This window comes from Coccinella septempunctata, chromosome 1 (genome assembly GCF_907165205.1).
Source record: "Coccinella septempunctata chromosome 1, icCocSept1.1, whole genome shotgun sequence".
NCBI lineage: Eukaryota > Metazoa > Arthropoda > Insecta > Coleoptera > Coccinellidae > Coccinella > Coccinella septempunctata.
In genome coordinates, this window is record NC_058189.1 from 37,111,082 (window position 1) to 37,136,082 (window position 25,001).

Here is a 25,001-nt window from a genome sequence, read left to right on the forward strand (position 1 = left end):
ATTGTTACTATGGATGAGACTTGGGTACATTTCTACGATCCAGAAACGATGCAACAATCGATGAAATGGCGACACTTTGGTTCTCCAAGATCTAAAAACTTTCGTGTCCAAAAATCTGCTTGAAAAGTTCTTGCTTCAGTTTTTTGGGATTGCCATGGAGTTATCATGATTGATTTCTTGGATAAGGATAGAACAATAACCGAAGAATACTATTCGACATTACTGACCACTTTACGGAAAAAAATATTAAAGAGAAAAGACGAGGAAAGCTATCCAAAGGTGTTTTTTTTGCGGGACAAGCCCCTGCACACAACTCTCATGTTGCCATACAAAAAATTCGTGATTTAGGGTTGAATTACTAGAACACCCCCTTTATTCACCAGATTGCTCCATCCGACTATCATCCTTTCCTCAACTGAAAAAAAGTTTAAAAAGTCGTAAATTTTCTTCCAACGGGGAGGTAATAAAAGCTGAGGAGGTCTGGTTTGCAGAGCAAGAAGAAACATTTTTTTGACACAGACCTATGGCCTACACCTTGTTTTGCCTGAAGGTCCCACTTGGTTCACCAATAGCTCTGTGATGCCCGCAGGAACTGGAGTGGAAATTGTGTGACCTCGTTTCAATCTGCCATACCCCCTAGAGAAGAATTGTTCCATAGTGCAGGCTGAACTGTATGCTGTTCTGGCCTGCATACTGGAGAATATCCGCAGAGGGTACTCCAGTAAGCACATCTATCTCTTTCTGAGGAAAGGGTTAACTCACACCTACTAGAGAAATGCAGGGAGGCTCTGCCAGAGATGGGCTCTGATAACATTGTGAAAGTTATCCTGCGTGCGCCAGACTTCCAGGAAACGGGAGACTAAGCGAAAAGCCCGCTCAGCTTTTGTTGGTCCGGGATCGGTGCTGCCTATTTGTCATAACATCTGTTAAGAACTTCTTTAATGGATGGCTAGACAGGAAATTTTCCTGAATGGAGCATGAGAAGTGGTCTCAGCCAGTCGAGGCTTCTCATTGAGAGACCATTCCCTGTACCTGAGGTCAAAAAACTCTTGGCTCTTGAGATGACCAACCGAGACTTGTGACTGGAGCAATGACTGGCTATTTGTTTAACTGGGACTGACCGGCTGTTTCCTGTGTCGCTGGTGCAATAGCACTGATGAAACGGTTGAACATATTCTGTTCATCTGCAGCAGCCTTGAAGAGTTAAGGATGACACACCTAGGAAACACAACACTCACAATTCCTATGGTGAGAGGGACGTCTCTCTGTCGACTTGTGGCGTTTTTGTCAGGGTGTCTCAGGGTTTGAGTCTCTCCAACTCCAAGCGGATGAACAATGGGTCACGAGGCCTCAGTTCAGCCCAGTGGGGCACCGCACGTAGGGAAAAAAAATTACTTAAATGCACCTACCAAGACAAGTTATATGCAAATTATGGTGCTTTAAATATTCGCATCAAATGAGGGTAGTTCTCGAAGGTGAGATACCTTTCATGAACATAATTATTTCTGAAATACACGTTTAGTAAGGTTTATTTCTTGAAGCTTTTTTTTTGACAATTTTATTTTTTAAATGAACTGCTCCAAGAATTCTCAATTTGGGTACCAAAACTATGGACGATTGATATTCGAATTTTTTGAAAATTTTCACCCATATACCTAATCCCATATTAGTTTCGAAAATAACGTTGTTGAAGAACCAAACCTAGAAAGTACAACAATGTTTCTTGGTCGTATCAGCTGAGGTTAATAACCATCGATTCATTCATATCTTTCATTCATCCTCTGGTTTTGTCAACTTTAGGTATCAACCATTGATTAGTTTCCATTCATACTTTTTAGCCAACACAAACACTCATACCAAGCCAGGACTCGAACCCAGGGCTCCGGGAGTGCTAGTAGGGTACACTGACTCCACCGAGTCAACATGTTTCACAGTGTTTCTGGAACTGGAATTAAGGGTTGCATAACAATTAGATGAAGTATACTTTAAAAAAATTATAAGGGTACTTCGTTTCATCTTGCCTTCATGAATAAAATAACAACGTTAATGGTGGATAACGAAAAAGAAGAACGTTGAGGAGATACGATAACAAACGTTTTATATCAGTGGCTAAAGCCACGGGTTGTTGAATAGTTTTGCATTCAACGTTATGTAATGTTTCCTGCTCATTATTGAATATAGTTGTAAAAACACGATAAGGATACTTTTCTTATTGGTGGTCAGATAAACGTGTCCTTTCAGATTCAACGATGATGTGATGTTTCTTACTCGTTATCGCTTAGTAAGTAGTAATAGTAGAAATGAGATTATCCCTCATTACTTTGAACCAGTACGATGAGGAATCTTTCCTTAATGGTGGTTGCAGTAACGGGTTGTTAAAAATGGTTTTCTAGTCAACATTGATGTAATATTTCTTACTCCTTATTGAATATACGTTGTGAGCAGGATGAGAACCCGTTCCTAATTGGTGGTTAGATTAACTTGTTCCATAATGTGGAAATACGCAGGTTAGGATTGTGGCAAAATCCGCTCTATAGTCTAGAAGTTATAGGCATCAAAATTTTTTTCCAAAATTTGTAAAACCAATTAGAATGAACTAGAGCACAGTACCTTGTGAACTACGCATACTAAGTCTGGTGTATAACTTTGTTCAGATCTAACGGCCGGTTTCATAATCAAATCTAAAGTCGCTTTGGTTTTAAAGCTTCCTTCAACACTACTGAAAATGACACTAAAGAAGGTTTTAAGCTTAAAGTGACTTTATATTTGATTATGAAACTGGACGTAATCACTAGAAAATAAAGAAAAAAATTCGACGTCAACGACCTTGATGTTTGATGTGACAAATAAGCTTATCTTGTTTTGATAAAAATCTTTCGATATTACTTGCGAATTAAAAATTCATTATTTATCACGATACGACAAAGAAATGAGAATCGTCGCCGTGTGAACTGGCTGTTTTATGAGAAACTATGGGGAATCGAAATATTAGCACGTGCTCAATTAACTTGTTCTTCACTACTACAGGAAAACATTTACTGAACAATGGGACGTAAATCAATGTCAAGAGGAAAACAAGAGAAAAGATCCATAAATGTCGAGACAAAATGTTTTCGATCAGTCTGAATGGGTTGCTTTATCCGCAAAACGACAACGTGTAGTGAATCGGATCAGTGGGTCAAACACCTCGTTTTTTTTTCCCGCTGTGAATACAACTGCATTTCTAGTTGGACCTGTTTTTTACGTGGACCTTATAGTTAATGCATCGATGACGGAACATATCCATTCATTCCGGAAAGGAAGTTTCGTTCAGCAGTGGCGTAGTAAATGGATTTGATTGAATGGAGTGCTCAGTAGTTAGTTCTGAGAGTTTTATTATCACTGATATACATAATACAGGGTTCGAAATATTTAGAGGCTGACTATAGGAATATCGAAAACCGTTAAAAATGAAGGGTGGCTTAAATTACAAGAAAGTAGTACACCAGTATAATCGCTATATAGAATTATGACCACACACCGAATTTCGTGTAGTTATCTCGTAATACAAATACGTTATGAAGAAAAAATTATAATCTTGATTTTCAGTTTTTTCGAGATATCTCAGGAACCATCAGAGATATTTGGGAACTGTTTACACCCATCCACTCATGCATACTTGAATAACGCAACTTTTTCGTAATTTAAGCTAACGTGCATTTCTAACGGTTTTCGATATCCCTGTAGTCCCCCTCAAAATAGTCCTAACCCTGTATATTCTTTTGAATGATGAAATGCAATGATGTGAAACGACATCATTTCTCACCATCCTTATTCACTAGTCATTGGAGTTGTGTATATTTTGCTCATTATGATAAAATTGAGCAAGAGTCAGAATTACAAAATTCGCATAATACGCATCTATATACAGAGTGAGTCATTGAAACGAAACAACAGCCCCGTAGGTCGGTAGAGCTGAATTATATAAAAACGTTTGGACGTTTGGTCGTTTTTTGGTTCCAGGGGGACAACTTCTAAGTCCAAATGCAAAAACGGATCGCTTCAACCCCAACCCCTTCATTTTGAGTGGGCGGCAAATAGGGTGAGTGATACCTCATTTGGAAGGCGCTTTTATTCGAAGTTCAGCATATTTCACTTCTCTTCGTTCAATCCATTCGTTTTCTATTTGAATTTTGAACAACCTAAGTTCCCTTCAAGCATGCTATGTAAATCAAGCGAACAGTTTCTGCACTGGTTATATTTGGACGATGAAGAAATTATTTATGTTCTCAATAAGAATAATGGGAAATAATTTCTGTCTCATATTTTGAGTGTGAAGGATATTATAATTTTAATTGTAAATATTTGACGAAAATTTTATCTATACTCTATGTGTTCAATGATTTATGTATTACATATTTAGCCTACAACCTACAACAATTAACTAAGGCTGTGAATAAATCTAAATATATACGAAACGTTGCTCGGTTAATGAGTTTTGTTTCATAGGACGTGAACTGGTTGATATTATTTCAATTCTTTCTGCCCATTAATGAACTATTTTTACATTAATTAATGAAAGAAACAAGCAGTAATATTTTGATTTCCGCTGTATGGCAGTTAACGATTATCATCGGAACCAGTGAAACCACATAATAAATTAGTGAAAATTTGATTGATTCTCACATCACGTTGAACGATATGACAAATTTTGTGCAAAATTTAAATTTGAATAACTCAAGAATAAATGGATCGAATGAAAAAAGATTGAATAGGTTGAGGTCAGAATAGAAAGACCTTTCGAATGGGGTATCACTCACTCCATATTCCATATTCAAAATATAAGGGCTTTAGAGACTCGCGCTGCATGATCCAAAACAGCAAGAAAACACATTCAGCATTTCTTGCTAACAATTTTTATAATTATTCCATCTCTCCCGGATATTTGGAGGAAAACCCATAAAAATGTTGGAGAAGAATGACACGTCCAAAATAATCTTTCTGTGTGGTTCATTATTTTTATTTTTATTTGGAGCAAAAACCCAAAATCACCAAACTCATACACCAACCTGATAATTACCACGTTTTTATTTCGAACCACGAAATAAAAATTCTACCATTCATAGTCTGCTGGAAAAAACTCGATGGAGTTTTGAAAAAAATAGGTTTTCGCCACTTTTAGTCATTTTCAGACTAGAAAATAGTTGAGCTGTTTTTAATAGTCTCTTGCAATTCTTTATCTTCACTAGTTTTTATGTAATCAAATTCAGAACTTCAGATTGATATGCTTGATTGTGACGTTATTTAGGAAATTGTAAAAAGTTTTATCCTTTTAACTTTTGAATTAGAATAGTTTATACATCGGTCTGAAGATGTGGAGCTGTTAGCTTCTACGAAACCGGTCAGCTCATTAAAGTAACCATCAGAAAGATCATTTGTTTTCATTCAAGAATATATAGCTTCCTATGTTTTTTTGTTTTTGAGTTGTAGGCCAAAATTTAAATTTGGGCGATTTCAACTTTGGCCATTATCACCGTTTCTATTTGTGCTAGGATGTTGAAATGAAAACACAATATGGACACTTTTTTGAAAGCAATCCAGTGCCGTACTATGATTTTTTCCTACAGGATTATTTGCTGAGCTATAACATAAAGTTGTGTTTTTTCTTATGAAAACAGTAGTTTAAAATGACTTAGAAAGAATCGCCATTTTACCGTTTCAGAAAAATATTATACATCACCCTCAGTCTTTCTAAGTCATTTTAAACTACTGTTTTCATAAGAAAAAATACATCTTTATGTTATAGCTCAGCAAATATACCTGTTGGAAAAAATCATAGTACGCCACTGGATTGCTATAAAAAAAGTGTCTGTATAATGTTTTCATTTCAACATCCTAGCTTGAACAGAAACAGAGATAATGAGCAAAGTTGAAATTTTAATGTTCACCTATAACTCAAAAACAAAAGAAGATAGAGGAATGCAGTTGATGGCATTATTAGTTTCTCGAAAAATGACGACCGTAATGTGCCATGCATTTTCCTCTATCTCGTTGGGTTGAAAAAGTTGTAGTTTAGGTATCGCCAATTTTGCCCACCCTGTACATTAATTTATTGATTTATTATTTCACATAAAGGTACAAAATCTTCTTTTCACTGCAACCGTGAAACTGCCAATTTTGCAAGCGTTAACCACGAAGATAATAACGCTTAGCATAAGTTTGTTGACTTGATGATAATACTGATAACATATCAAAGAATAATACATATAGTATAGTAGGTATTTAACGAGCGTATTATTCACGCGGCAGTCAATGATAACCATAAAGTGAGCAGAATATTATACTTTGTCCACGATTTTCAAAAGAGTCTTCCTACAATATTACAATTTGTTTATTTCAATACTAGCTGTGTCATAAATATCTGTTTGTTTGAGGTTGTGGCAAAAATAATTTGATAGACCGGTGAATAATACTCATAAATTACAAGTAATTAGTGAATGCCATAATATTCAAGAAAATTATGATTCCTTCATTCAATAGTCCTGGACAAAAAACAAATACACTGCGCAAAAAAATTAACGCACATTCTGAAAATCTCAATTTTAATCAAAGTTAACTCTACATTGACTTTATAACTTATTTTTCATGTTCTCTCGGGAAGGTTTTGAACGAAACAAGACACATTAAATGGAAGAAAAATTCCGGATTTCACCGAATCTTATGTGAAAGAAGAGAAATGAACAATTTTCAAAATACTGAAATGCTGATAAGTGATTTAATACTTGGTATTTCCACCCCTTGCGTTAATTACAGCTCGGCAACGACGGTTCATACTCAAAATGAGTGATCTTAAAATGTTCTGATCTAATCCTTTCTCCGAGTTTGCTTCCTAAGTCATTAAGAGTAGCTGGATGATTTTCTGAACTTCTCAGCCTTCTATTGAGGTTGTCCCAAACCTGCTCAATCGGATTGAGATCTGGACTTCTTGCTGGCCATTCCATTCGAGAGACTTCAACCTCTTCAAGGTACTCCTGAACGATGCGCGCACGATGGGGTCTGGCATTATCGTCCATAAAAATGAAATTTTCACCAATGTATGGGCCAAATGGCACTACATGCTCTTCGAGAATGTTCCTTATATACTTATCAGCATTCATAGCTCCACTATCCACTAGGTATGTGCGAGCAGTCAAAGATATTCCTCCCCATACCATAATCGATCCTCCCCCGAAACCAGTAGTATTCAGGAAATTGCACTGAGCATATCTGTGTGGACATCTGTATACAAGGAAACGTCGATCACAATGGTAGAGGCAGAATCTAGACTCATCTGTGAAGATAACTCTTTCCCAATCGGCCTCTTCCCAATGGATATGCTCTCTCGCAAAATCCCTTCGATGGGCTGGGGTAAGAGCTGGCCTCTTGCCGCGACACGAGGCCTTAAATCATATTCTCTGAGGCGATTTCTTATTGTCTGAGTGCTAATTTGCACCTCATGAGTTTGCTCAAGCTGAATTTGAAGGAGGCGAGCGGTTCCAAACCGTTGTCTCAACGAAGAAACTCTCAAGTCAAGTAACGTTCTTGAATGGCAGTTGTTACCCGTGGTCTACCCTGTCCTGGTCTTCGGACATTCTTACCTGTCTCCATGAATCGCTGCAACATTCTTGTATGGGAAACTCCAAACCTTTCTGCAATTCTTGTGCATGTCCACCCTTCTTCTCCCAAAACTACGGCTTGGGCACATTCCTCTTGGGTCAAATTGCGTGTTTCGCGTTGCATAGCGATCGAGTGTAGAAAATCAAACGAAAGAAAAACTATTGATCACTAGAATTGATCGAGAACAACTCATTTTAGAATGGAGCGAATACATTCAAAATCTGATAATATCATCTTTCTTTATTCCTGCTGGGAAAAAAACATCTGTACCTATTGAAGAAAACCGTTGAAAGTGGATAACATATGCATGCATAATTCTGACAAAAATAATTATCATTGAGAACACCTTCAGTTTTAGAACAAATTTGAGATTTCCATGATATGCGTTAATTTTTTTGCGCAGTGTATATTCCCAATTTTTTCATAAAAGTGATAGAGAAAATGAAGGCCTTTTCTCTCGCACGCCACTGTTGCTTGGCATTATTTAACTTCATTGTTTGTTATAACATTGATTACCGTGAACACCGTACGAATTAATATCGCATTGTTGTCCATTGGTCGTTAACCATAGGTACCTACGTGCAACTAATGATATGATTGATACAACTTTTTTTAATACTAACATCACAATAGATGGATAACTACTTGATTCAATGAAGATTCCGTTTTGTCGAAACAACAAAAGAATCCAGTTGTATTGACATGTTAGAATTCAATAAAAACAATATCATTATAACATGTTATTTGCCTGACGATAAAGCCGGGTCCATACTATGTAACAAAACAGGTTATAAAGCAAAGTTATAAAACTTGTTAGAGAAATTCAATTCAAAAAGTTATATAACACAATGTTATACAACATTTTTCTTGCTATATAGCAAATTTTATGTTATCCGTTGGGTGTCGGTAAAGATCAAAGAAAGTAATATAACTTTGTTATAAAACAGGCCGCAACTTGTCCACACTTGTGTTATTAAACATTTACTGCAGCGCCAATCTTTCTTTTACTGGTATTGTATCTCGAAATGTCGTGTCTTTTTTGTCTATTTTATGGCCGATTTGATTTATTAGGTATTCGAAATCAGAACTTGTCATCCCTAGGAAATTTTTAAAATTATCATCACATTTTGACCCCTGTCAATGGGTCTATGTCATCCATTGCTAGATCCTTCAAAAGAGTTGTTCCACTATAATGTTCCCCTAGCTCTCAACGATGAGATTTCACTCGTCTACATAAAATTACACAAGCTGCTGCTGCCAAAATGACATCCTCTACGTTTGAGGACATTCAATGGACAGTGACATCTGTAGGACAATGTCCTACAGATGCCACTGCTTCCAGTTGAGCACTTTTGTTTAGTTTTATTTTGTTACATAGTCTGGATGTCTCTGCTATTTTATAACAAGTTATATAACAAAGTTGTATAACACATTTGTTGTATAACTTTGTTAATAAAATGTTTTGTTACATAGTCTGGACCCGGCTTTAGAATGTTTGCACTTTCCTTCAATAATGCGCTTTCGGTACACATAATAGATTGCTTGTTATTTCACTAAAAGGTTCTGTAATTGGTTACTTACTCTCATGGAGTACTTTCTACCGTGAATTGTCTTTCGAACACACATCGATTTTCATTCTATGTAAAGATCCTTCCACATGCAGTAACGGGGTCAGTAGAATCAACTATACTTCTATTATTGCCTGTTCAAATATTGCTCTGAAACTACCCCCAAAAAATTATTTTCGAACAGCTGAGGAAAGTGATACTTTTCCGCACGCGACTGGCTTGGAAAATATTCTCTTTTTCTTAACCCTCTAATACCCAAGTCCGCCTTGAGACTGGTTGCATATAAGTGGATACAAAATTATTCTGCCCATGTCCGCCTTCAGTATAGGTTCATTTTGTGAGAACAGGTGTTAATGTAAATCAGTTAACTATTTGCGAAAAAAAGATGTAGATTACTTAAGCTAATTTGAAACTATACGGAAATAATTATAAAAAAGGAAAAAAAACTTGGGCATTAGAGGGTTAATTATTTTCCTTCGCTCATTTCAATTTCAATTGCATTCTAGCAATTCCCCTTACAATTCTGGCATGTAAAACCAAGAATATTTTCTCTCTGGTGAAGCAAATATTGAAATGAAGGAAATTCAGATTTTATTATTATTATTAAACAGGAATAAGAGTTGAAGTGAACCTATAAAATCAAAAAAATTTGTTTCAGACTTTCTTCCGGGAAACATCAAAAATGCGGGAGAAAATGATAATCAGTTTCCGATAGTGTGAATATTGAAAATTCTTCATGAAAAAATTTTTATAAATGCTGTATTTCCGATATTCAAGAGTAAAGCCAAAAACTGGAAACTTTCCGCTATAATTTCTGCTAGAAAGCTTTCAATAAATTGGCAATTATGATTTACTGTTTGTCCAACCACAAAATATTCAGAAACGAAATTAGAAATCTATTTATGAGGCTAGATATACAGGAAGACTAATTTTGAGAGATAAAGAAATTGCCGGGTAAGAGCCTGGATCAAAAAATGTTTTGAAATTCTCAGTCTGCAGGACATCTAACGCAGACATTCAATCTGACCTTGGAGTGATATTTCAAGGTCAAGTATATTTTTTCAATACACAATATGCATTTCTCTTCGAAAAGTATTGATCGTGAAAACCTCAAAACATTTCGACACTTTCTTTTTTTCCAGAAAATGAAAAAGCCAAAGAAGATAACATTAACTCTCCTCAAGCTAGTGCATATTATGATATTATACTGATCTCTTGTATTTTCCATGCAAATAACTGGATTTGGTATGCCTTCAATCAGTTTGTATAAACTTCAATTATGTTCGTCACATATTTTTCGACTTCATATTTTCCGTTATTCGATATTATAATAAAATGCGTAATTACTGAGTCTTTTACGTAGAACGGACAACATAGCGCTGATTTAAAACCCAAAAATGTTTTGACAAGCATCATAACCCCACATTTTCGTATTATACCAACAGAGTGAAATGTGTCAAATTTCCATGGCCAACCGAGTGCTAAAATAAAAGTGAATGGAGTATAAATATTCTCTAACTATGGCAGGAAAACAACTACCGCGTCAACTAATGTCAAATAAAGAAATAAAACTAGTGTCAATAAATAGTTACACTCGAAATGAGAATATCAAACTTCAAAATTTCTTAGTTCACCAAACAATTTTTTTGTTCCTTGTTACTTTTGATTGTCTATGTTTTGCCAATAAAATATTTTCTTCTTCTTTGTAGGGTCTACAGTGAACAACCAAAAACAAATTTTCCTCCGATATTCAGGAATAAAGAATGATCATGTACACAAATATCATAAACTGGACATAACAGACTACCTGCTGACATAGTGTTGCCCTTATCCCAGACATTTTCTAGTACTAGATTGAAAGATAATCTACAGGGTATCCCAAAACTAGCGAATCAAACGTCACACCACGGTAGAGTAGATCAAATACTATCGAATAACACCAACATTAGTTGAGCGAAAATGTACCGTTTCCAAAAAACCTAATGTGAAATAGCCGATTTTCGGTCTATTTTTCTAATCACAGGGACAATTTGTGGTTAGGACAGCGTTTTTCGCCCATATTATCACCCCTATAGAGGGGGTTCATTCTGAGTAATAAAAATTATGTAGAAAAACCAATTGTTTTAATTTACATTCACTTGGATTTTCGATTAACTACTTGGAATAATTTTAATTAGGTGTGATAAAACAATAATCTAGGATTGATATGATTTAAAATCGCTATCCTTTATCATAAACTGGCCCTGCGATTGAAAAAAATAGTTCGAAAATCGGCAACTTTAGGTATTTTCATAAAATTCTGATTTTTTTGGAAACGGTACATTTGCGCTGAACTAATATTGGTGTCATTCTATAGTATTTGGTCTATTCTATCGTGGTGTGACGTTTGATTCACTAGTTTTGGTACACCCTGTATACGAACGGTTGCGTTTCCTTCGCTCAGAATCACACAGTAGGTTCTTATAGAAAAAGCTATCCATGTTGTACTTGTCGATCTGAAATTTTAGATTTTCGCCTAAATCTCTACAAGAAAACTCTTTTTGAACATAACGGAAAGAAGAGGGTTTTTATCGTCACCTTTCCTCTAGCAAATTCGATACCGAGCATGTTTTGTCCAATGCACAGACATAGATTCAGACTTATGTAATATAGAACAAATTTTTATTTCTGAACTTTCGAAAAATACGACCAGTTGAGATTCTCCACGAGACATCGTGCATTTATTATCGGTAGAAAGTATAATTAGGTCATACCGAGTGCAACGAAAGCGTTATACACGAGAAGAAACCGCTATTTAATTTCAATACATAACTGCCTGTTACTTTTTATTACTATAAGAGAGCAGTCATTTCACGAAATATGTTCCTGTTTGATGATACTTTCATTCCAGGCGGCAATGATGCTACCTGGCCAACACTACATTGTGTAAACTCTCCTTTTCAGCTTTTCAACTCAATAGAATAGGTAGTTGTAACTATAGGTACATTTCATAATGTCTTGTGTCAATCAGATTTTCCGACATGAAAACGTGGATATATTGACCAGATTGTAGCACAAACGTCTTTTTTCTTTACTCTTATTGTTGTCTTTTCTCCTAGTATTCGAAACCACAGAACTGAACGTTGGTACCTAGGAGGATATATTGAAAAGTTCTTAGCCTACTATAGAACCAAACAGAATTTCAAGGTCAAATTAATTTGTTTCTCAACATATTCTTCTCTCAATTAGATACATTTATTACAGCGAACCTGCAACGTCTCTAGTCCTTTCCAAAAAAATGTTTCTTTTTGCTCTGAAAACCAGACCTCCACAGCTTTTATTTCCTCCTCGTTGAAAGAAAATTTACGAGCTTCTAAACTTTTTTGGAGAAAGTTGATGATAGTCGGATGGATCCACATCTGGTGAATAAGGGGGGTGTTCTATTAATTCATACCCTAAATCACGAATTTTTTGCATGGCAACATGAGATTTGTGTGCAGGGGCGTTGTCCTGAAAAAACAAAACCCTTTGGATAGCTTTCCGCGTCTTTTCTCTTTGATTTTTCTCCGATTATTGTTCTACCCTTTACCCTTATCTAAAAAATCAATCATGATTACTCCATGACAATCCCAAAAAAACTGAAGCAAGAACTTTTCCAGCAGATTTTTGGACACGGAACTTCTTAGGTCTTGAAGAACCAGAGTGTCGCCATTCCATCGATTGTTGCTTTGTTTCTGGATCGTAGAAATGTACCCAAGTCGCATCCATAGTAACAATTCGGTTTAAGAAGTTTACATCGTTTTCAAATCGAGCACAGATCGAACGCGATGCTTCTACTCTTGCACGCTTTTGTTCAACATTCAGACATTTGGGAATCCATTTTGCAGTGGTTTTTCTCATGTTCAAATTGACGTGCATTATATATGATGAACGCGTCCGTATGAAATATTCAGTGCTTCAGATATCCGTTTTAGCCCAATTCGACGGTCTGATAAAATCATGTCATGAACTGCATCGATATTTTCGGGGACTGACACAGAATCTGGCCTTTCCGATCGGTCATCATCTTCAACGGAAAATTTACCTCTTTTGAAGCTTGCAGTCTAATTATTTGTCACGGTCGCATACGAAGGACATTGATCACCAAGGGTATTAAGCATATCTTCGTAAATCTGCTTACCTCTTAACCCTTTTAAATACAGGTACTTGATGATGGCTCAAGACTCCAATTTTTCGATTTTTACAATTTCGGTGGACATCTTCTTTCTTTTAATTTATTGCGTAACTCTGGTTTACTTTTTTGACCTCAAACACACTGACACTTCTAATGAGTTATTGTTCGTTGCTACGGTAACGCAATATTTTTTTATGGAATTATGGAATTGGTCTAGGCTAACTAGAAGAATAGCTCTGTTGACCTTAAGGTCGCAATAACAATAATGTTATCTCGCAAAAAAAAAATTGAGGATCAAACGTTTATAATGTATAGGTAGGTACCCAAGCATGCTTCATATATGGTCATATTTCTACCCAACTTCACAATTTTGGTTGTCATAGGTAATTATACTTCCACTGAGTTCGTTTTTGAAAGCATTAATATGTACCCAATTATGTGAATACCTATTCAAATGAGTACGCTGACTTGTGCAACATCAATAATATGGTCGTCAACTCAAAGTGAGCAGTTAACCACCCACGGCACACATGTACAGATATTTCGAATATCCAACCCAGTATGAATTTGGTCATAAAACATCAGCTATAACAACTGTAAAACATAAACGGATGCCAGAGACATGTCTCTGACGGATGCCTTCTTTCCTCAGTTTTAAGCATCTTCGAAAATAGTGTTACAGCTCATGCGGATGTGGACAACAGTTTATTATCGCGAGTCTAATTGGTCGTACGCCATATTTCAATGGGCATAAAACGATACCCTTGATAACGGTTCGCTGTAATTTTCATCCGCTGCAATGTTCCATTTCGATTGTCTCAAATTATCACATTTATTTCACATCTGGGTCTCGTCAAATGGAAAAACCAACCGGAAAAGTTAATGTAACATGTTGTCGAAGAGATCGTAAATATGTAGGTTAATGGTGTAATTTATTGAGAGATGAAGTTATCGAAGAATGCATGAAGGGTATGCTGGTTCCCCTGTATTTATATAACTCCCATAATCGAAAGTTTTCTATTGGTGAAAATAATGCATATATAGGAAAATTTCCTGTAACCGTGACGATTTTTGAGTTTGTTTATAGGAATTGGGAATCTACCCAATTAGCTGTTATTTTTTAATTTTGCGCCAAAATGATCTCAAAAGATTAAGTTTGGTTCATTGATAATAATAATAATATAGATTTGTCAACTAACAGCTTGGCCATTTGCAGGTTAATGTGGAACAAAATTATCATAAGAAACGAAAATAAAAGAAAAATCAATTCACAAATTCCCAAAAGCAGTTTTTAGAAGTCCGCTTCGAACATGAATATACGGAGTGCATACAAATAGTTGCGGAAATATTTAGGGGGTGATTCCTTGTCAAAAACTAGGATCGGTCTCTCTCATAAACTATTCTTTATAAGCCCTTTCTGCTTAGTTAGAACCCCCTAAAGATGGCGCCCGAGAAGAATGTGATGATGTTATTGATTATTTATTTAAAAGATAACTAGTGATATTAATAAATTTTCATAACCTCCATAACATTGTAAAAGGAATAACTTGATTCCTAACATTTCTTCCCTTCCTTTTATGTTGTATAGTCCTGAAGACAGTTGGTAGTCTACAACTCCACCTTGGACGAGCATTACTCAAGGCATCAAATGAGGTTGATTCACAAACACTATGATTCGGAGTGATTTTGCTCATATTCAGCGTTTGGTGAAAATGTTTCTTCAGTTTCTGATATAAGCGGATCTTTCAGCTCATATAGGAAATTTCACTCAATACATTGAATGAAATTGAATCATTTGTATATCCTTCTGCGTACCTCTTCCTCATCTGACTTACGTGTACACGTATCTACTAGTTTTTTGCGATCACAGTTCAAAAAAAGTTAAACATTACATTTCTAATTCTTTCAATGATCTTACCAGAAATCCAACTGTAGTGGTTGTTTCTGAAAATTTTGACATATACCAAGTCTTCCAGTTTCTTACTGAATGTGTGAGCTTCAGTTCTGTAAACTGGATTCCTTACAGGGTATGGTGACAGCAGATTAAATATAGTCCTCATGTTTCTTCCCAGTAATATCTCAAGTGGAGATTTATTTTCAGGTACCGATCGGGCTGGTTTCGACCTGTGGGCAACTAACAATTATTTAATATGAGCATCTGGATGTCCTTCCTTCCTGAATTTCTTTAATGTCCTCTTGAAAGTATCTACTAAACGCTCAGCTTGACCATTTGATTGGGACCAATAAGGTGCTGTACTAATGTGTTTTCTACCATGAAAAATACAATAATTCTTGAAAACTCCACTTGTGAACTGAGTGCCATTATCCGTCACCACAGTTTCAGGGTATCCAAAACGTGAACAAAACCTCATTTAATTATTCACTGTGAATGTAGAAGTCACGGTTCTCGTTTGAAATACTGGCCATTTGGAGTATGAATCTATAATAATAAGCATATAGTGGAAACCATCTACTGCACTCGCAAAATCCTCCATGAATTCCCTGGCATGGGTCATCTGATTTAGCAGTTGCGGTCTATATTGGGCCAGTACACATAACTTCTTTTGATTGATCTCATCCTTTCTGTACCAGAATGTAGTTGTTTCAAAATTTTCTGACGAAATACTTGAGGAATAACTAATCTATTTCCGAACATCAGACAGCACTGGAAGACATTTTTTTCTGTTATTAAACTTACTTACATCTTTACTGATGTTTTTCGTATTCGATGGCCAGTTATTTTGAATATAATGAAACACTTTCTGCAGAACTACATCATTTTCCTTTTCATGGTGAACTAATTCATTCGTTATTGGAAGATTACATAGTGTCTCATCAAAAAATTTGCATACTTCTGACTCCAAACTGACTGTCATCATCATTGGGCATATCAACAAGTCTTGGGAGGATGTCCGCATATTCAAATTCTGTCGTTTTCACATATTCTATTTTGAAATCATAAGCTTTCAGAGTAAGTGCCCACCGGTGCAGACGATTAGCTATAAAAATTGGAATGCCTTTTTTGAACCTATCCTTGTCCTGGTCGCCAAATGTTATGATTGATTGATTATTCATTTACACAATAACTGATGACATTAATAAATTTCCATAATCTCCATATAACATTATTAAATGATTAACTTTATTCCAAACACACATCCACCTCTGTCTCCTATTATATCATCCAATGCCTCAGAAACAAATTTCTATTCGATCTGTCCTAGCTTTCGATGGAAACTGGCTAAGGTCTTAAATTTTCAAGTTAAAATCTGCATAATGTTGTTACTTAGGCTGTGGGAAGAGACAACATATGCATATGGCGTTTTCACTTTAAATATGGATTTTTATCAAGTTAATATCGGCGACATCAGTTTAAGGTGTGTGCAGATATTTTCGAAACAATGTTATTTTTCAAATATATTTTGAATCTTAAGAATGCAGAGCCGTTTAAATGGTATAAATATTCAATAATTATGAATACTTATTGCGGTAAATACATGGTTCGTCAATTATGCATGAATTCAAGAAGTATGATATCATCCTGCCGACTTAAAAGCATAAGTAATCCTTTACAGGAATTTATACTAAGGGACTTTTTCATCATCCATATTAGGCGTAAAGGGGGAAAAGACTACCAGATTGTAGGGTTTGAATTTTCTTCGAAAAGATGGCAGGACTTTACGAGCTTCTTTTTTCAATTTCAGCAGGTTTGGAATTCTAGTCAATAGCGAGAGTATTCGAGAATTTTTTTTTATGTGGAAATTCATTGAAAAAATCATTTAACCTAAGAAAGTGAACAACGTGAATGAACATTTGTTCTTCAATGAAAAAATTTTCCTATTTTTCTTCACGTTTGACGAATAAAAATATTTCTAGCTTTCCGAGATGACGCTTTTTGAACCGACCACTGAAAGGGTATAGACCCCTCTTAATTCATGAAAATTGTATTGTTCAGTGAATGTATAGGTATATGTTACACATTGATTTGCTAGTAGACGGACAAATTTGAGTTATTTTCATGTGCGACCCCATCGTTTTTATTTCTAGTATAATGTTTCAAAAAACATACCCCGCTCATGAAATGGTGTTCCACTCATAAATCGATGAAATATTTCAACGTGAATCATTTTCAAGCACGAAGTATTATAAGATGCTTTTCCTTACATTTTCAGAACTAGTGACCTGATCGCACTAATGGCAATCTCCACAACACTCTTCCTATTTCTACACACAAGAGATCTGAACATAAAATTGAAGGAAATGGAAGTCAAACTGCAGCCTGAAGATGAAATACTGACTAATCATATATCTGGTGAGTTCATTGTATGATCTACACACTTACTTCAACGAAATAATTCTACACGAAATGTGTTAACCATTGCGGAGTTTATATTAGGAGAATATCTGATTTGGTGCAAAAATTCAGAGATATCCCTTTTTTCGATACAAAATTACTAAATGAGTACGAGTACGAGTACCTGATGAGTGATTCACATACAGTTGGTCCCACGGTGGATGGCCTATTAGGCGTTGGGGATAGAGAAGCAAAAAAAAGTTATAATGAATAGGATGTCCCATTTAGAACGCAAAAAAAAAAAAAAACAAAAAAAATCGAAATAACGAAACAAAAAAAATTGAAATAACGAAGTGAGCGGCAACGTCGCAACATTGAAAATATTTTAGTCAGATAGATGAGAAGCGTAAACTATAGTGCCTTAATTTTCAAAACAATCCAATAAACTGTTCTTCGTAAACATCTAAGAGGCCACCCATCGTCAGACACCCTGTCGATAAGAAAATAATTTACAAGCAGTGTTCTATACTGGAAGGTTAATGAATGTCTTTCGATATTTAACCTCAGTATTGAGTCTATAAATAATTCATCGTAAAAGAATTACTTCGATAACTTAGTCATTCTGCGTTAAAAAAATTCTTTTCTACCTACTGTGTGTAAGTGTAGTCCCACCATCGAATCCATCTGAATATCAGTTAACTGTTCCATCAAGAAGATATTTCATCTGGTACTGAAACAGGAAATATTTTTATTATCCTCTTCGAGAATCATTGAGTATGAGTATAATCGTCATTTATGTACGCAGAATAATTTCTTATGATATTTTCACCCAAGCGAAAATCCGAAAGTTTTTATTACAACTCAACAAATACTGACCGACAAAAACTTGTTGAATAATTTTTGTGTAAACGAGTTAATTGGAACGAAGTTATTCTACGAATCCGAATATCATGTAAACATTCCAACCAATTTATTATACAGATTGCGAAAGTGAAAAGTAACGCATAAAATTCATTTCGGTTTTACTATTTTGTAGAGAAATGCTTGAACCGGCCAAGTTTCACATCAAATACCACAACTTTTCATGTAAGATTTACTAGGCTGTAGGACTAAATACTGTCGATGGCCATTTGACCTCTGGTCAATAAATTGCGTTTCTTATTATTATTTTTTTATGTAAGATTGAGGTGTTTGCTGTGCACCCTCTACGATGAAGAGAGGTAGTTGAGTTTTTCAATGGAAAACTTACTTTTTGTGGCAGAAATGTATTTTCATTTTATTGTTGAGGATGATTAAGAAGATATTGATGTCATTTTTATCCAACCTTCTTCTACTATAGAAATGAAATGTTTGAACTTATTCAAATGACTCTTTTTATGATGTGAGGTCAATGCCATACGCTTTAGGATTGATTGATGCTTTTGAATACCATTTTCGTAGAACAGCTGTTGATGAATTATCTCTCAAAAATTACTGGAAACCAACAATTCCAAAGAATTGTTGTTCCAATAATGCGAGCTAGTCATGAACGAGCGTAGGAAATCCCAAATAAGTCGAAACATCCAAATGCAATTGTAAACTGGTTTCAGGAACATTGTCCCTCATCAGAACAGTGTACCGCTGAATATTCCAAGTGGAGGATGGTGTTTTAAACGAAATCGAGGCGAGGGTCTGAGAAATTCTCGTCCCGATACACCACCATTTCCCGCAAAGACTGAACCAATTTTGTTGTTTCGGCGTGCCCGGTTGCCTTGAGTAATGTAACAGTACTCTATCCTCTTCACTGTTAATCATCTCTTGAAAAACTCAGAAGTACACAAATAAATGAACCTGATACGTCCTCCTATCTATCACTATCCACTACCCAACAAAAACGTCATATTTTTAGTAATACTTCAAAAACGCCTATGTTATTGACCTCAATGTATAAAAAGGTTAAAGCTCGAGTTCAATAAGTTTAACCAATTCCTTCCTATAATAAAAATAGGTTGATAAAAAAACAGAAAATGACAGAACCAAAAGGTCTTTCGGTCACGAAAAAATAATGTTGTTAAAATAACATACCTTGTAAAGGGTACATGACAAAATATTCAATGGTTCAGGAAAAGTCAGGTAATTTGAAATGAATTATATTCCAAAATACTAAGAAAACACGATTCAATACTTAATCGAACTTAAAATAGAAAATTATTTTTAAATGAAAAGGAATATAACAGTCCATATATCGATCTATTACGTTCAATTGATTTGCAGAAAGAACTGAATAAAAATTGAGTTATTAACAACGTGAGGTGCTTCATATGAAGAGGACAGAGAGAGAAAAAAATGTATTATGAAAATTTCGATCCTTGCGCCCCACTCTTTTTACTGTAAGTTTTCTTCAGTATTAATTAAGCGTAGTATTATTTTTGAATTTCAAATTTTTATAACCCTCTCCAATAAAATTTTTTTATTCCGATTTGATTTCGGAGCGTGCTTCCCTAATTTTTTCGAACTATAATTCATTTTCTGAGACTTTTTTTTTTCAAAAGTGTTAAAACGAGTAAATAATTCGACTGTATTAGAAAGAATTCAATATCTCACCATAATTACTTTTGCATCATTCTTGAAAAGTTTCCAGTAAAGGGTGGCATAAAAGATGGCTTCATCTTTTTTTAAACTGGTAGTTTTAGCTGGCTGTGTAACTGACCAAACGTGCTGCGACTCTAGTGAGGACGCCAAATGTTGATTTTCGATAACACCGGTTCACCTGATTTTTCAACAAATTGAAGAATTTTTCCAATAAGAATTTGGGGACTTGCTACCAAAAAGAGTGGCAAAGGTAATTTTTTTTTTGAACATAAAACACATTTTTCTGAACCGCCGCAAAATCCTACAGGTACCCCTATTTCTATTCACTACGCCACAGCCTGTTTTTATAATAATTTTGACGAATGGAATGAATAGCGAAATGTGACAATTTCGTATTATAACTTCTTGAATTTGAATTTGCTACAAACTACCAAAATAGTTATTTATTTTCCAACGACGAAGACTGTCTTTTATAGTCGAGCCTGTATATTGATAGCCGAGGCTAGCAAACAGGCGAGACAATATACAGTTACAAGTGTGGAAAGTGATACTTCCGCAAGATACCGAACGAGTAGACTGAACGTCGCGGAGCAGAGTTTGGTCAAGCTGTCGAGTGCGGAAAAGGCACTTTCCACATGAGTTAATGCGTGTGGAAAGTAATACTTTCGAAGCGCTAGTAGGAAAAAATATTTTTTGTGTTCGTCAGGGGGGTAAGGAGTAATAATAGTGCTCACATTCATCTTTGGAATTTGGCGTTAGTAGCAGTGTTTAGTGCAAATTTAAGGAATCGTGTTAATTCAAAACATTAAAATCGATTCACTCGTCCTATTTTATTCTTTAGATTTCGTTTCATGCATTTTAGCTGAAATTGAGCTGCTCTTTCCTCTTCTGATTTTGAGGCTCCATACTCGGCAGCATATTGCCGAATTCCCTGCAATCAAGCTACTATATCTTCTTCTGAATGTGAGACTGCTCCGCGTCGGTCGTTCAACTCGTTTGGTCTCTTGCAGAAAAGTATCACTTTCCACATTTGTTACTGCATATTGTCTCGCCTCTTTGCTAGCTATATATATATATATATATATATATATATATATATATATATATATATATATATATATATATATATATATATATATATATATATATATATATATATATATATATATATATATATATATATATATATATATATATATATATATATATATATATATATATATATATATATATATATATATATATATATATATATATATATATATATATATATATATATATATATATATATATATATATATATATATATATATATATATATATATATATATATATATATATATATATATATATATATATATATATATATATATATATATATATATATATATATATATATATATATATATATATATATATATATATATATATATATATATATATATAGGCTCGACTATAAAAGACACTTCTTCGTCGTTGGAAAATAAAAAATGAAGCAGCAGCACGAAGATTAGAGAAATTCATCAATTGATAGTTTCTGTAATTTTCTCTCCAATCTCCTTCTTCTTTGTGCTGCTGTTTCATTTCTTATTTTCCTCCACGAATAATGGAAAATGTGGCTCTTATATTGGGTGTTTTAAGAAGTTTTTTCAATACTTAAGAGCTTCAGAGACAGTAACTCTAAGACTAGAAAGTAACATTTTTATTCATTTCGAAATTGCATTCGTCAAATTTTTTTAGTTTCGTTGAGTGGCGAATTGGTGGAGGCGCCGATCTTTTTTACTCTCATTCTAAAGATCTTTGACATGATATTCGTTCATACTTTCGTTATAATTGTATTGTCATAAGCCGTTGAAACATTTGCAGATTTTCAAATCAATCAGACTTTTTGAAAACGGTGAAAGATTCGCCTACCTACATACCTACATGGAGATCGAGTTAATAAAAGCATTTCGAAAAATGATTTGTTCGAGCATTTTTCTGAAAAATAGTCAATATCGTGGAAATAAATTTTGAGCGTTACTCTTCACTCGCTCTGTATATTATATTATCATCCTTATTGGAAAGTCAATTGGTGTCATTTATTTCATTCCCAAGGAATGGTGAACTGATTAAATAAACCCTGAAGGCACTTTCTTATTCCCCTTCAATTATTCTGTACATATTTACACATTTACACATAACTACTGAATCATTTAATTTAATTGAAAATGGCAATCTTTCCTTATTTCTTTTAATTCGATTGCAGATATGGATCCACCAGAAGGTGTTCGAGCAATGATGAAATTGCTTCAAAGTACAGGAGAGGTAAAAAATTCTGTAAATGTACATCACTTAATTTTTTAATATGATCTCATCATGTACAGTGCTATTTGCGTCAGCATGCCAATGAATTTAGTGACTGCTCATTCATTAAATAAAAGTTAGAAGTAAACCATCAATACGATTAAGTATTACGTACGTATTTTATATTATATTAAGGCAAGAAATAAAATCTACCCGGGATCGCAATGTCATTATCAATGTGACACCCACTTCGAGGTCCAAGCGATTTTCTGGAGACTAGAGGTTACAGAAGGGGCATCAACAATCTTTTATGATTATTTCGATTTGGACTGGGACTGAATGAGTCGAGGCAACAAGAAATTGTAGAGTTTTCTTTTTTTCATCTTGAGAGTTTTCGTTACATGCTCATTGGTTATTTGATGTTCATTATTGTTGTTAATCAATTATGATTACTCTTTCGATTTCATTTGTCGTAGGGTGGTTCGTTGAGTTTCTGCTCAATATTTTCCTTGAACTATTCTAATTATATCTCGCTAAGGTTTCACATTGAAATATTACGCGAGCAAAGCCGCAGAATTAAGCTAGTATGCTATATTATAGTTTTTTCAAAGAAATCGAAAAAACAATTTAACACTGATGAATATCTACTGTAGTTCTTAGTATAATTTTGGGGTGGGGTGGAGAAACAATGACCCTCCATATGCAGATACTTCGAATTGCATATTCAAGAAATTTTTTGACGATAATAGCTTTCAGTTTCATCCTTGATTAATTAATAATAATTGAAGGTCTATCATGCAATTGGACTACTTTAATTTCTCTTGCATTGAATTCTTCAAAAGTCTTGTCACGGTTTTTTTCGTGGGAATCACTATTTATAGTCTCACTGGTAATTTTTTTTGAAATGGTATGGTTTAGACTGTCGATTAAAACTTTTTTTGACAAACACCCCAGGTTTCAGAGACAGAGCCCGAATGAGAGGCGCTAGAGTTCTGGGGGCGAAAAATAAAAATAATAAGAAAAAACAATATTCTCTCCAATTGAATATTTTTCATTTAATATTTAACACAAAACGTAACATTATAAAAATCGGTCATAACACATTATACAGGGTGGGCTTTTTAAAACGAAACAGACGAGATAACGGGCGGAATAAATTTATTTCGAAAAAATGCTCGGATACGTCGATTTTTGTTTCGAGGGGGACCACTTTTAAGGTCAAATTCACAACTATATCGCTTCAACCCTTAGTGTTAGAACACCAGCCCCTAAATTTTGAATAGGAAAGATAGGGTGAGTGATACCTCATTTGAAAGGCCTTTTTATGTTGAATTCAGCGTATTAATTTTTTCCTCATTTAATTAATTCGTTTTCGAGATATTCAATTTTAAATTTCGTACAGTACCAGTCATTCCGCTGACCATGCTATGTGAAATCATCAATTATTCGACTAATTCATTCTGTGGTTACGATGGTAACCGTTAATTGTCAACATTAGACAACGAAATAATTATTATTGTTTCTTACTTTCTTCAACAATTGAGGTGAAAATGGTTTATTCTTTGGCAGAAAGAATTGAAATCATTTCTTTATTTTTCATTGTCGATGAGAGAAATGAACATCATTTTGATGTGTCGTGTATGGCAGTTATGGAGTTTCATCAAATCTAAAAAATAAATGAATAAATTTGCTTGATTCAGACAGCTTGCTTGACGACAATACCATAGTTGTTTCAAATTCAAATGTCAATATTTCAAGAATCAATGAATCAAACGAAGAAGAAACCAATATGCTGAACTCAGGATGAGAAGACCTTCTAAATAAGGTGAAATTTACCCCATCTTCCTTATTGAAAATTTAGGGGTTGCTGAAGACAGTTTTCTCAAGGGAATATGTTTGAAAGACTTTCTACTTGGCGAACTAAACAAGAAAGCATTGAAGTATAGTTCCGATTCAGATCCATGTAGATTTGTGGCCACTCAAAATGTTTTTGACACTGTCAGTTACTACAGCTGCAATAGCAACACATAAACGTTCTTTCAACAAATTGAAATAAGTGAAAACCTATTTAAGGACTTCAACTGGACAGAAAAGGCTGACTTATTCAGCAGTCTCATCACTTTTGATGAGACTACTTTTCTTTAAAAGAATCATGACGTCATTGATATTCTTGCAAAAACAAAACCAAAGCGAGAAAAGTCAAATTATAATTCATTTTGAATGCATGTTATTGTTATTTTGTATGTTTGTATCCCACAGGCGCCAGAATCCCAGTTCCGGCTCTGTTCAGAGATGAGGATCTCAGCCCCGAATTTGCATCTCAAATGAACACCTCACACCTCTTTGTTTAGGATAATGAAAAATAGTTGAATTTCGAGAATTTTAACAAAAACTCTCTTGCCCATTTAATTTTATCAACGAGAACGCGAAGAAATTTTTATGCTCCATTTCACATCAGGAGCGCATATTTGACACTATGTTTCCACTAAATACG

General features: G+C 34.7%; 1 protein-coding gene across 1 annotated transcript in view; it reads left to right on the forward strand.

The window, feature by feature from the left end:
* The window catches only part of LOC123313361 (heparan sulfate 2-O-sulfotransferase pipe), an 80,439-nt gene that overhangs the window by 38,325 nt on the left and 17,113 nt on the right, over positions 1 to 25,001 (forward strand). The window contains exons 2-3 of the mRNA XM_044898223.1: positions 17,529 to 17,668; positions 22,470 to 22,528. Coding sequence (XP_044754158.1) covers positions 17,529 to 17,668; positions 22,470 to 22,528 — 199 coding nt within the window. The remainder of the gene's footprint in view (positions 1 to 17,528; positions 17,669 to 22,469; positions 22,529 to 25,001) is intronic.